Source organism: Tachyglossus aculeatus, chromosome 7, assembly GCF_015852505.1.
Source record: "Tachyglossus aculeatus isolate mTacAcu1 chromosome 7, mTacAcu1.pri, whole genome shotgun sequence".
Lineage (NCBI taxonomy): Eukaryota > Metazoa > Chordata > Mammalia > Monotremata > Tachyglossidae > Tachyglossus > Tachyglossus aculeatus.
The window spans coordinates 55,840,664-55,853,971 of NC_052072.1; the positions used below are offsets into that span (position 1 = coordinate 55,840,664).

Genomic DNA, 13,308 nt, shown 5'->3' on the forward strand with positions numbered 1-13,308 from the left:
GGACCCTTTCAGCTCTAGGAGGGAAGATAAGGCGGTGCAAGGCAAAGTGCATAGTTGACACAGAGGAAGGGAAATCAGGGTTTAGTCAGGAAGGCCTCTTCAAGGAGATGTGAATTTTAGTAGGGTTTTGAAAGTGGGAAGAGTGGTAGACTCTCAGATATAAGAGGGAGGGAGTCCTATGTCTAAGGGAGGGCCTAGGCAAGGGGTTGGCAGTGGGATAAATGAGATTGAGATATAGAAAGTAGTTGGTATTAGAGGAGTGTAGTGTGAGGATTAGCTTGTAGTGGGAGATCAGCAAATTAAGGCAGGAGGGAAAGAGCTGATTGAGTCTTGAAGTCAATGGCACGAAGTTTCATTTTGCAGAGGTGGATGGACAACTACGGGAAGTTTTTGAGAGGTGGGAGATATGGTCTGATCAGATTTTCAGAAAACTGATCTGAGCAGCAGAGTGAAATATGAACTAGCGAGGGAAAGGCTGGAGGCAAGGAGGTCAGTGAGGAGGCTGGTGCAATAGTTGAGATGGGAGATGACCAGTACATAACAGTTTGGATGGAGAAGAAAGGCCAGATTCTCAAGATAACAATAATAATAACTGTAGTATTTGTTAATTGGTTACTCTGTACCAGGCACTGTACTAAGCACTGGGGTAAATACAAAGACAATCAGGTTAAACACAGTCCCTGTCCAACATATGGCTCACAGTCTTAATCCACGTTTTTCAGATGAAGTAACTGAAGCACAGAGAAATTAAGTTATTTGCCCAAAGTCACACTGCAGACAAGTGGCGGAGCCGGGATTAGAACTCAGGTCCCCTGACTCACAAGCTCATCCTCTTTCCACTAGGCCATACTGCTTCTAGATGTTGTAAAGGTAGAACCAACAGCATTTTGTGACAGATTGAACGAAAGAGATGAGTCAAGGATAATGCCACAATGCTTGGCATGTAGGAAACACTTAAGTGTAATTTTGAGCTTTCTGTCATCCACATAAGGACAGTAGACACTTGTTACCATGCATATTTTGGCAGAGTCCTTCTCTAAAGTCATAACTCACCTGTATCAAAAGAGTAAGGACCCTAGGGAGCTGGGCCAAGGTCCTGGGAGCCTAGTACCCCATAGTTTATCTTATGCCAGATATTTCCCTGAGCACTCTTTCCCCACTCCACTCTCTTAGTTTCATTCATTCATTCAATCATATTTATTGAGTGCTTACTGTGTGCAGAGCACTGTACTAAGCGCTTGGGAAGTACAAGTTGACAACATATAGAGACGGTCCTTACCCAACAGTGGGCTCACAGTCTAGAAGGGGGAGACAGAGAACAAAACATATTAGCAAAATAAAATAAATAGAATAAATATGTACAAATAAAACAAATAAAAGAGTAATACATACAAACATATATACATATATACAGGTGCTGTGGGGAGGGGAAGGAGGTAAGGCGGGGGGGATGGGGAGGAGGGGGAGAGGAAGGAGAGGGCTCAATCTGGGTTGGTTCCAACCTGTAAGTAGCTGCTGTAGCAGAAACTCCAAAATCTACTCTTCTGCCACAGGAACATATTTGCCTTCAGTCGTCCCTGTCACTGCCACCAGATGGACAAGGGTACAAGGAGAAGCAGACAGATCCCCAAAGCTCTTAGCCCTTAGGATAGTACTCTGCACTTAGTAAGCGCTCAATAAATACTGTTGATTTGATTGCTGGATTCCTTCAGCACTGCCTTGGTTTACTTCGGGTTTAAGTTCCTGGAGTCATTTATGGCAAGGGGGCCTTACAGTGATTATTCCTGCTCGTTTACAGCATCTTTGATCCATGCAACCCTGCAGGACCAAATTTCCATTACCTTCAAAGTAGAGGAGAATTTACCTCACTGCATCTGCAACTTGAAAGGAGATTTGTTTTCTCCAAGAAAACATACAGCAATGTCACAATCAGTTTTTGTCAGGTAAATATAGTCATAAGCATTACCAAAAAGCTGTAATATTTCAGAATGTCAATGACATATGAAACAATTTTAAGCATTGCACATTCTTTCAATTTGTGGCCTTTCACCATGAAAAGGACATTTTCCTCTTCTGACAATATCTGATAACACCTCATTTCTTTGATTCAGATTGTTTTTGTCCCATTACTAAGTACAATCCCTCAGCCCATCTTTGTTATGTTGAATTTTCACTTGGATTTCCCCATTTTGGACATTTTGTTGCATTTATTATATGTTTTGTAACATATGTTACACAAGCTAGAGTTCTTATTACTCACATAAACTGTCCTTTCCCCCACACAAAGGACCTATCCCCACTCTCCAGTCACTTATTCCAGGCTATCTTGCCTCATATGGCTTTTAAAAAATTATTTATGGTATTCGTTAAGTGCTTACTATGTGCTAGGCACTGTAATAAGCACTGGGGTAAATTCAAACTAATCAGGTTGGACACAGTCCATGTTCTACATTGGGCTCACAGTTATAAGCACCATTTTGCAGATGAGGTAACTGGCACACAGAGGTTATATGGCTTGCTCAAGGTCATACAGCAGACTAGTGCCAGAGCTGTGTTTCGAACTCAGGTTCTTCTCTCCTAGGCCCGTGTTCTATCTACTAGGCCAAGATGCTTCTCTATTTACCTGACAACCTCTTTCAATACACAAATCCATACCCTCAACTCCATTCATCAATCAGTGGCATTTAAGCACTTACTGTGTGCAGAGCACTGGACGTAAGGATTGGGAGAGTACAAGAGTTGGTAGACCCTATCCTTTCCCCCAAGGAGCTTACAATCTAGTGAGACAGACAGTAAGATAATTTACAAATGGAGAAAGCAACAGAATATAAGGATGTGTATATAGGTGCTGTGATGGTGGGGTGAGTATCAAAATGCTTAGGGGTATGGACTTTAGTACATAGGTGTTGCAGAAGTGAGTGAGAAGTGAGTGGAGAGAAGAGAGGTTGGTCAAGGAAAACTTCCTGGATGAGATGATTTTAGTAGAGCCTTGAAGATGGGGAGAGTGCTAATCTGTCAGATGTGAAGGGAAAAGGGGTTTCCAGGCAGAAGGGAGGGTGTGAGAAAGTGGTCAACTGTGGAGACATGAGATTGAAGGACAGTACGTAGTTGGTGGTAGGAGAGCTAAGTTCTCCCTCTCTGTGAAACTCAACTCCCTTTCACCTCATCCCACCATCAAGCTTGTCTAACCTATCACCAGCCTTGGATTACCTCAGTACGCTTCCTCTTCTCATGGGCTAATGCTGTGGAGCACTGTTGGAAGAAATCCAGGCATCAGGTCAATCCCAGCCACCTGAAATTCATCCTTTCCTGTTATAATATTGTCCTCTCCTCTTTTTAACACTTTTTCTCCTCCCTTCTTGATTCCTATGCCTAGTTCTTGCACCATTTGTTCCTGACTTAACTCCCTACCTAAACCCTTAGTGCCCCTACATCTTTTCTCTGATGACTTTGTCAAAATCCAAACATGAGGCAAAACTACTTTTCATCCTTCCTGGTTATCTCAAGAAATTATTGCTCTGACCCCATCCCTTCTTACCTTTTATAAAAAATGTTTGTACCCACTTTTCTTCCCTCCCTTTCCAACACCTTCAACCACTCACTCTCTATCATCTGCTTTCCCTCTTCTTTCACATATGCCCACATCTCCCCTATGCTGGAGAAAACAAACAAATGAATCTTTGACCCCATTGCACCATTCAGCTATTGACCCAGCTCCTGCTTATCATTCCTATCCAAATTCCTTGAATGGGTATTTTACACCCACTGCCTCCACTTCCTCCGCTTCAATTCCCGTCCTACATAGTCCATCTTCTGTTCCCTCCATACCACTGAAACTGCTCTCTCCAAGGTTACCGGTGACCTCATTCAAGCAAACCTATCAGACGCCACTCTGTATTAATCCTCCTCCACCTCTTGGCTGCCTTCAATACTAGACTACTCCCTCTCAAACAGAAACTACTTACCATTGGCTTGAAAGCACTCAATCAGCTCACCCACCGTACCTCACCTAACTAACCTCTTATTACAGATCAGCCTACACACTCCCCTCCTCTAGCACCAGTTTACTCACTATGCCCCATCTCATCTATCTCATTGCCAACCCCTTTCCTACATCATCCCCCTAGCCTGGAACTCCCTCCCCAACTATATATACCAGACCACCACTCTCTCCACCTTCAAAGTATTACTAAGATCACATCTCTTCCAAAATGCCTTCCCCAATTAATTTCTCTTTTCCCTGGATCATTTTCCCTTCTGCATGATCTATGCACTTGGATCTGTGTCCTTTACATACTTGATATTTGCCCCATCCTCAACCCCACAGCACTTATGTACATATCTTTAAATTGATATTATAAATTTCTTGTTCATGTTAATGTCTGTCTCCCCATCTAGACTGTATGCTTGTTGTGGGTGGGGAATATATCTGCCAAATCTGTTGTACTCTCCCAAGTGCTTAGTACAGTGCTCTGTACATACTAAGTGCTCAATAAATATGACTGACTGATTCTGGAAACATCATCTCATCCTTGTTTCTCTGACCCTGTCATGTCCTGCTTCTTCTACCACTTGGGCTTTTCCTTTTCAGTCTCTTTTTCTCTGGGTCTTCCTCTGGCTCCCACTTCCTAACTATGGGTGTCCTTCAGGACTCAGTTCTTTATACCCTTATGGCCCCTCAATCTATACTCTCTCACTTGAGGAGCTCATCTGCTCCTAATAATAATAATGATGGCATTTATTAAGTGCTTACTATGTGCAAAGCACTATTCTAAGTGCTGGGGAGGTTACACGGTGATCAGGTTGTCCCATGGGGGGGGGCTCACAGTCTTAATCCCCATTTTACAGATGAGGTAACTGAGGCACAGAGAAGTTAAGTGACTTGCCCAAGGTCACACAGCTGACAGTTGGCAGATCCGGGTTTTGAACCCATGACCTCTGACTCCAAAGCCCGGGTTCTTTCCACTGAGCCATGCTGAGTAACCATTTGTTACCTTTATGTGGATGATTCCCAGATCTACCTCACTATCCCTGCCCTCTCTTCTTCTCTGTAATCTTTCATTTCTGCCTCCAGAACATCTTAACATGGATGTAATAATAATAATTGTGGTCTTTAAGCACTTACTATGTGCCAGGCACTGTACTAAGCACTGGGGGGAATATAAGCAAATCAAGTTGGGCAAAATCCCTTTCCCACATGGGGTTCACAGTCTTAATCCCCATTATCTGGATGAGGTAACTGAGGCCCAAAGTCATACAGCAGACAAGTGGCGGAGCTAGGCTTAGAACCTACCTCAAATTCAGCATGTCTAGGCACCACTATCCTCTCCATGTCTAATCCCACAATCTTGCCATTATCCTTGATTCCTCTTGTGCCTGCTTTCTTTCGCATGCTCTTGCTGAGCTTTTTCTACTAGGCCACACTTCACATTATAGAATCAGCTCACTACCCAGTACTAATTAAGACTTAGGGATTGTTACCTATATTAATGTTCTAGGTCAAAGTTATAAAGATTGAATTAGTTTAACAAAAGAGGAAGAGTGTTGATTTCCACATTTCTGTAAAGAACCAAACCCTTAATAATATACTGCAGTAAAACCTAGTATCTTCTGTACCACAAGTGACAGGTTTATGGTAGGGGACAAGGCAAAACGGTGGGAAAAGAACAGTTAGGCACAGTAAGCAGAGAGCACCACCAGAAAGCTAATACTACTACTAATAAAAATTGTGGTATTTAAGTACTTACTATGTGCCAAGCACTGTTCTAAGCCTTGGGGTAGATTAATCTTGGGGTAAGTTAATCAGGTTGGACACAGTCCCTATCCCACATGGGGCTCAAACTTTTAATCCCCATTTTACAGATGAGGTAATGGAGGCACAGAGAAGTGAAGTGACTTGCCCAAGGTCACACAGCCCACATGTGGCAGAGTTGAAAGTAGAACCCAGATCCTTCTGACTCCCAGGCCTGTGCTCTATCCACTAGAACACACTGCTTCCAAGATAAGGGGACTGCAGCCAGAAAGACTGAGATGTGATCCTCAGATCCGCAATCGGGCATAGCTTAGCCTCAGACGATGGGAAGTGGGTGGGCTTGCCATGGCCCTCGGCAGAACAAGCCAAAATCTGAGTGATTAATGTTTGGGTTTCCGTGTCTTTTTGATCTCTTCTAGGAACAATTAGAGATTCCTATTCCAAAATATTTTTTGAAGGAGAAATTGCAAGTCCTGAGGGAAAGAGAGGAAATCCTTGCTCAGATTCTAACTAATGCTGGATTGAAAGGAATCGAACTGGTTTGTATATCATTTAAAAAAAATATTTATCCAGTGATTTACCATCATTTTCCACTGGTTTTTTTATAGTTTGAGTTTTAGCTATGTATAAATTAGACATTTTTTCTGTTTGGGACCACACTGCAGCTGATTTTAATTTATTGTCCATAAATACATGTTGAATCTTTTGTAGAATGGAGCTTTTAGCAACATTTTAGAACATCAAAAACCCAGAGCAAAATTCTAAAATGACTCTGCTTCTCAAAGACTACTTTATTTATTGCTATTAAACAGTGTTGAAGTATGTTCTTAGATTGTGAGCCCTGTGTAGATCAAGGACTGTGTCTGATCAGATTATCTTGAATTTGCCCCAGTGCTTGGCCCCTATTAAGTGTCTAATACCATCATTATTATTAGACTATCTCATAATTTTTCACTGTTCCACATGTACTAGTCAGGACTATCCCTGAATTTCTGGCCAATAAATCCTCTAAATAAAATTGTCAGCCACTGAGATCACCGTTAGGGTCCTCATTTCCATGGCCACATTACTGGATGGCAGTTTATCATTTTAAGCCTAGCACAATACTCCACTATCGAACCCAACTGAGAGGAACAGTCCCTGCAGCCGCCAATGCTTTCCAGGCTGTTGAATCATTTGCATTTGGGGAACAGAGTGGCTCTAAGGAGCCACCTTCCCAGACAGCCATGAAGGAAAGCAAAACCACTAGCCAATAACTAGATGACTCCCTGCCACTCACACAGCTGCCATAGGTAAAGGGTGTCAGCGGAGGGAGACATGGGGTGGGATTCAGGCAACAAAGAAATAGTGGGGTAGGAGAATCTTAACCATGTTATGTAGACAACTGAAGCAAAAGCTGAGAATATTTGTCAATGTCCTTAGAACTTTTTGCATCCACATTTTCCTGAGATCTCATGTCCTGTTTACTAACAATAATGGGGGGCAGGAGGAAGATTAGCACAAAAATGTCTCTTGAGGACTAAATTACTGGCCTTTGTCTTTCAATCCAGGGAAAGCTTTTTTTTAATAGTGTTTGTTAAATCCTTACTTTGTTCCAGGCACTGTCCTAAGTGCTGGGGTAGATACAAACCAATCAAATTGGACACAGTCCATGTCCCACGTGGGTCATAATCCCTATTTTACAGATGAGGGAACTGAGGTGCAAAGAAGTTAATCGATTTTCCTAAGATCACACATCAGAGCTGGGATTAGAATCCAAGTACTGTGCTCTTTCCATTACACCATGCTGCTTCTTACACCCAAGGACATTCATTCATTCTTTCAATCATATTTAGTGAGTGTGCTTACTGTGTGCAGAGCACTATACTAAGCGCTTGGGAAGTACAAGTCGGCAACATATAGAGACGGTTCCTACCCAACAACAGGCAGAATCAGAGGAAAGTAATTTGAGTCCTCCATTGCCCCTAGATGAAAGAAAAGATAAAAAGGAGGGAATAGAGAGAGAATAAAGATCCATGCATGAAGGGGAAATAATATGCATAAAGAACTGGCTGACTCATAAGAGAATACTAGGTTCCTTTCTCTATAACTAATCAATCTTTGAAATGCATTAAATAGAAATCAGTTTTTTAAAAACATATGCTAACAACAATTTTTTATGTTTAAAAAAACAACCAGGCAAGAAAATAGACCTGGAGCTTGGTGCTCAAGCTATTTGGATTAATACTTGTAAAGAATCCTTAAAGAGTGATAACATGGAACCTAATGGAAGGTGTGTTCCCAAAGTAAAATTACATATAGACTGGATCAGTGGGATAATTGGTATTGAAACCATCTTTCCAGCAAATTCTGTGGTTGTTTGGCAGTGATGCTTAAGTAAGCACTAGGAGAAATCTTGTTCAGCGTGTTTTCTCTAAGTAATTATTTCCAAGTCAGGCATATGGCCAATTAAAGAAGGACAAACTTTTGTACTCTGACTTTCCAAGCTTTCTTCTTTATGTCAATTGACTGGAAGTTTTGAAGCAGGGAAACAACCAGTCATCCCAAATGACACATCTGAAGGTGAATTAAATTCCAATTGGAGACATTTCCAAATAAACTCGCCTTCAACATCGGTCAAAAAAAAAAATTGAGGCCAACCAGAACTGTCTTCTCTTCTCTAGCAGTGAAGGGATTTAACTCGAGTTTGGTCAGCTGGCATGGAGGAGATCGGCTGTTCTTACTTACAGCCTCCTTCATTGAATCTGGGTGGCAGATTCTACTGTCAAAGCAGGGGCCCAGGAACCGAGGAATCTGCTCTAATTGGTACAGCTTGCTCCTCCCAAAGTGTGGAGTGCTGTCCCATTTGGCAGCTTCCTTGTCAGTGATTGATTTCATGGGCAATTAGACTTGTATAGACTGACTCCTAGCCTCATTTGGCTCTGCCTTATCTTTACTTACTTAATATTACACAATTTAGAACACACCTATTGTGAGATGCATTTGGTATACTGCAGTTATGAAATACAGCCTTGTGTATATTGAAGTAAGCTTTTTATGCAAAATGAAACACCTTAGAATGTCTATTAGAAACAAACTTAGACACTACATTTTATTTCTCTTAAAAAAATCTAAAACTACAAGGCAAATCGATCGCACTGCGGTTAACCCTAAATGAACAATTAGCTTAGATTCTAAATGTAGCCTACTGATTTTTTTATGAATTAACCACATGTTTAATATCAGAAAAATATTCCCTGAGAAAATGTCATTCTACTGAATCAGATAACTGGTCGTATCAGGCGCATCAGTCTTTCTTCTAATTTAGGACCAGAGGATAATTGGAGAAATATGGTAATGGTCACTCTTCTTGACATTCATCTCATGAATAGAGATATCCCTTCAGCATCTCAAAATTTTCCTCCTAATCCCCATCCCAGAGTCTATTGAGATTTTTCTGCCTGAAAAGCTTCCTGTGGTAATGAATTCCATGTGCTTCTTAAACAATTAGTAAATAAATGTTTCCTTTTGTTAGTCTTAAAGCTAACTCTGAGGATTAACAGCTGTGAAATATCTCTGAAATTTATATAACCCACATGCTTGTCTTACTTTGATATCTTTTCTTCTTAAATTTAACTTTTCACTTTTTTACCCTAAACCTCTCCTAAAGAATATCAACTTTAAAAAAAAAAGGTTAAGAAGCCTTGTTTTCCCCTAAAATCCTGAATAAATTATTAGGACAAGCAAAATGTAGATCTTGGAATTTTGTGGGTTTAGGATATAGGAGCCATAGATTTTGGACTTTAGAACCTGAGGCAACACCAGTAGGAAAAGAAGCAACAAAATTATTAAAGGGACAGCAACCTTACTCTTAAATGAGTGCTTGGGAATCAGACTGCCAAAATGTAAGACATCACAGACTGTAGGTCTGACTGGGCTGTATTGCATTGTGGTCAACCTTTGGCAGTTGCTATGTAACATCAAAACATCCAATTAGAGGTCATGTTGAAAGTTGAAAAGGGGGACGAAGGGAAACAAGAAGATACATCACCCAGCAGGCGAAGGGGCTGATTAGCCCCTGGCCTAATGGCAAGAGCACAGGCTTGGGAATCAGAGGACAAGGGTTTTAATACCCGCTCTGCCACTTGTCTGCTATGTGACCTTCTGCAAGTCACTTCACTTCTCTGTGCCTGTTACCTCATCTATAAAATGGGGATTAAGACCATGAGCCCCACGTGTGGCAACCTGATCACCTTGTATCTACCCCGGGGCTTAGAACAGTGTTTGGCACAAAGTAAGCACTTAATACCATAATTATTATTATTATCATTATCTACATTACACAGCTATAAGGGGGCTGTTCTGGTTCTGTTCTGGTTGGAACCAAGTTCCCAGAGTTCTCTTAGAGGGGCAGAGGCATGAACTTGCTCTTTTTCTTATGGGAATCTGATGCTGAGAACTCCATGTGTTGAGCTGCCTCGAATTAAGCTTGCAGTTATAGTTCAGAGAAGTAGGGGGTTGTAGGATATTTTCCAAGTTTCATGGTTTAAATATTAATTTTCTACTGCATTTCTTTCATATAAATATTAGAGAAAATATTTTTTGGAAGCAGTGATTGTTTTTGAAAGTACACTCAGATGTGCAGTTGAAGATTTTCAACTCTTCAAAAGATTTACTTTTCTCTGAACTTTAGTCAGATCCTTTAACTCTTACTACTTCTAAATACCCATTGTTTAGTAGCAATTTTTATACTTGCAACGGAAAATTGACACAATAGCTCTCTGTCCCATTCTCTTTCTTTTTCTCACATTCTCTCTCTCTCACATTCTCTCTTTCATTCTCATTTTAGTTCTCTCTCATTCTCGCTCTTTTTCTCTCCCCGCCCCCCAAACAAAATGGCATCTTGCAAGAGCTACCACTAATTCTGAAGGAAAATATTTGATTAGGATATTTTTTAAAGGCTATTTCTGAAGTATTCTGCTTCAGAATATAGAGAGATTTAAAATGATTTGCTCTAAGTGAGGATCTTTAGCATTGCAGTAATCCTCAGCTACCCCTTGAAGTAATGATATAATAGTAAGCACCTATGTGAGCAAAACATTGTACTAAGGATTTGGAATAATACATTACAATTAATAATCATTGTGCCCTTTCCCTCATGGAGTTTACAATCCAGTTAGATGAGACATGCTAAAATTAACTTACTAATAGGAAGTAATTGAGTATAAAGACTAAGCTAAGCTCTTGGGAGAGTTGAACAGAATTAGTGGACATAATACCTGTCATGAAACAGCTTATGATCTAGTAGTAAAGACAAACATTAAAATAAACTACAGATAGGAAAAAGGTATGTACATTAGTTAGTGTTTAATAGTGTATATATTTTCAAAAGTGCCATGAGAGGTTCTAATAGAAAGAGCGTAGTCCTAAGAGTCAGAGGACCTGGGTTCTAAATCTAGCTTTGCAAATTGCTTGCTATGAGACCTGGGGCTAGTCATTTTACTTCTCTGTGCCTCAGTTTCCTCAACTGTAAATGAGGTTCTCCCTCCTACTTAGAGAGCCCCATATGGGACAAGGACTGTGTCCAACTTAACTTGTATCTAAGTATCTCGCTGCTGCGAGAAGCAGCATGGCTCAGTGGAAAGAGCACAGGCTTTGGAGTCAGAGGTCAAGGGTTCTAATCCCAGCTCTGCCACTTGTCAGCTGTGTGATTTTGGGCAAGTCACTTAACTTTTCTGTGCCTCATTTCCCTCATCTGTAAAATAGGGGGATTAAGACTGCAAACCCCACGTGGGACTACCCGATTGCCTTGTGTCCCCCTCAGTGCTTAGAACAGTTCTTGGCACAAAGTAAGCACTTAAGTACCATCATTATTATACCCCCAACAGTTAGAGCAGTGTCTGGCACACAATAAGCACTTAACAAATGCCATGATAATAATAATAACAATATCTTCATAAGTGCTATTGGAGAGTGGATGTATCTGAGTGAGGTAACATGGAAGTGATAATGGCAGTTGCAGATACCTAAGGTGGGGAAATGAGAAATCAAGTGGGAAAGGTCTTCTGGAGAATGTGATGTTAGAAGGACTTTGACTAGGGGAAGGACAGTCAGTGGCCTGTCAAATGAAAAGGGGAAGGGAGTTCCAGGCAGGAAGGAGGGCATGAGCAAGAGTATGGTGTGTGAGAGCAGAGTGAGGCACAGTGATTAGGTTGGTATTAGGAGAGCAAAGTGTGCAGGCTAGGTTGTAGAGGGAGAAAAATAAGGATAAATAGTTGGGTGAGAGCAGATTGAGTGCCTTAAAGCCAGTATTTAGGAGGAGTTTTGCTTGATGTGGAGAGGAAAGGGCAACCAGTGCTAGTGTTTGAGGAGCTGGGAGATGTGTGCCTAACAACATTCTAGAAAAAATGATGCAGGCTGCAGATTGAAGCCTGAATTCTAAAGGAAAAAGGCTGGAGGCAAAGAGGTTACTGAGGAGGCTGATGCAATAATTAAGCTGGGATAAGACAAGTGGTGCCTGGACCAGTGTGGTGGCTGTTTTGGATAAAGAGGAAGAAGCAGATCCTGGAAATGAGAATCAGTATCCAACCTTGTATCTACCCCAGCACTTATTACAGTACTTGGCACATAGCACTTAAATACCATTAAAAAATGAGAAGGAAGAATTAATGTAACATGGTGATGGATATTTTCATATATATTTGTCTCCCCTTCTAGACTAAGCTCGTTGTAGGCTGGAAATGTATCTGTTTATTGGTATATCGTACTCTCCCATGTGCTTAGTACATTGCTTTGCACACAATAAGCGCTCAATAAATATGACTAAACGAATGATTGACTATGGGGATTGAGAGTGAGTCAAGGGTAATGCCAAAATTATGATTTTGAGAGATGGAGAGTGTGGTGGTGCTAAATAGGGATTTTTATCCTCAATGAGAGAAAAGTGACATGATAGCCCCCAAATCTTCCTATATTCTAATATTGGACCTACATATTTTCTACACTTTACTGCATTGTGTGCATCTTAGCATTTCTAATTTCAGATGTCCCAGCATGCAAAACATATGGCACTACTACCATATGGGGAATATGGAGGTATGTTTAAATTGCAATGATTCAATTACGGAATTGAGTTTGTCTAGCCTGAAATATTTTAAGTTGTTCAATCTCAATTGTTTTTCAATTAGAAAATTGGTTAATGGGTATCTACATCATTTCAAACAATTGTCATAATAAAGTCTTGGAATGACATTATTACAGAAATAATAATAATTGCTATTAAGACTTTATTTGTAGGTTATTTACATTTTAAAACTTGAATTAACATTTTTAATTGCAGAAGAAACCTATAAAGATTTTGCCCCTAGAAGAAGCTGTGAAAATCATCCAGATTGCTGAGCGGGCTCGGCAAGGACGACTAAGGGCTATTTTCATGAAACAAATCTTCCTTGAAGCAAAGAAGGAAAGGCTATCTAGACTTCACAGTGATAAAATTGCTGACCAAAATGCTGCAGCAATTCGCATTCAAAAGGTGAAAGCTTTTTTTTTCCTAGTTGTAAGGAAAGAGTTTAGGGCAT

The 13,308-nt window shown here is 40.7% G+C and overlaps 1 protein-coding gene across 1 annotated transcript in view; it reads left to right on the forward strand.

The window, feature by feature from the left end:
• Window positions 1-13,308, forward strand: part of IQCA1 (IQ motif containing with AAA domain 1) — a 260,984-nt gene that overhangs the window by 11,646 nt on the left and 236,030 nt on the right. Inside the window, exons 3-4 of the mRNA XM_038749256.1 lie at window positions 6,172-6,291; window positions 13,071-13,262. Coding sequence (XP_038605184.1) covers window positions 6,172-6,291; window positions 13,071-13,262 — 312 coding nt within the window. The remainder of the gene's footprint in view (window positions 1-6,171; window positions 6,292-13,070; window positions 13,263-13,308) is intronic.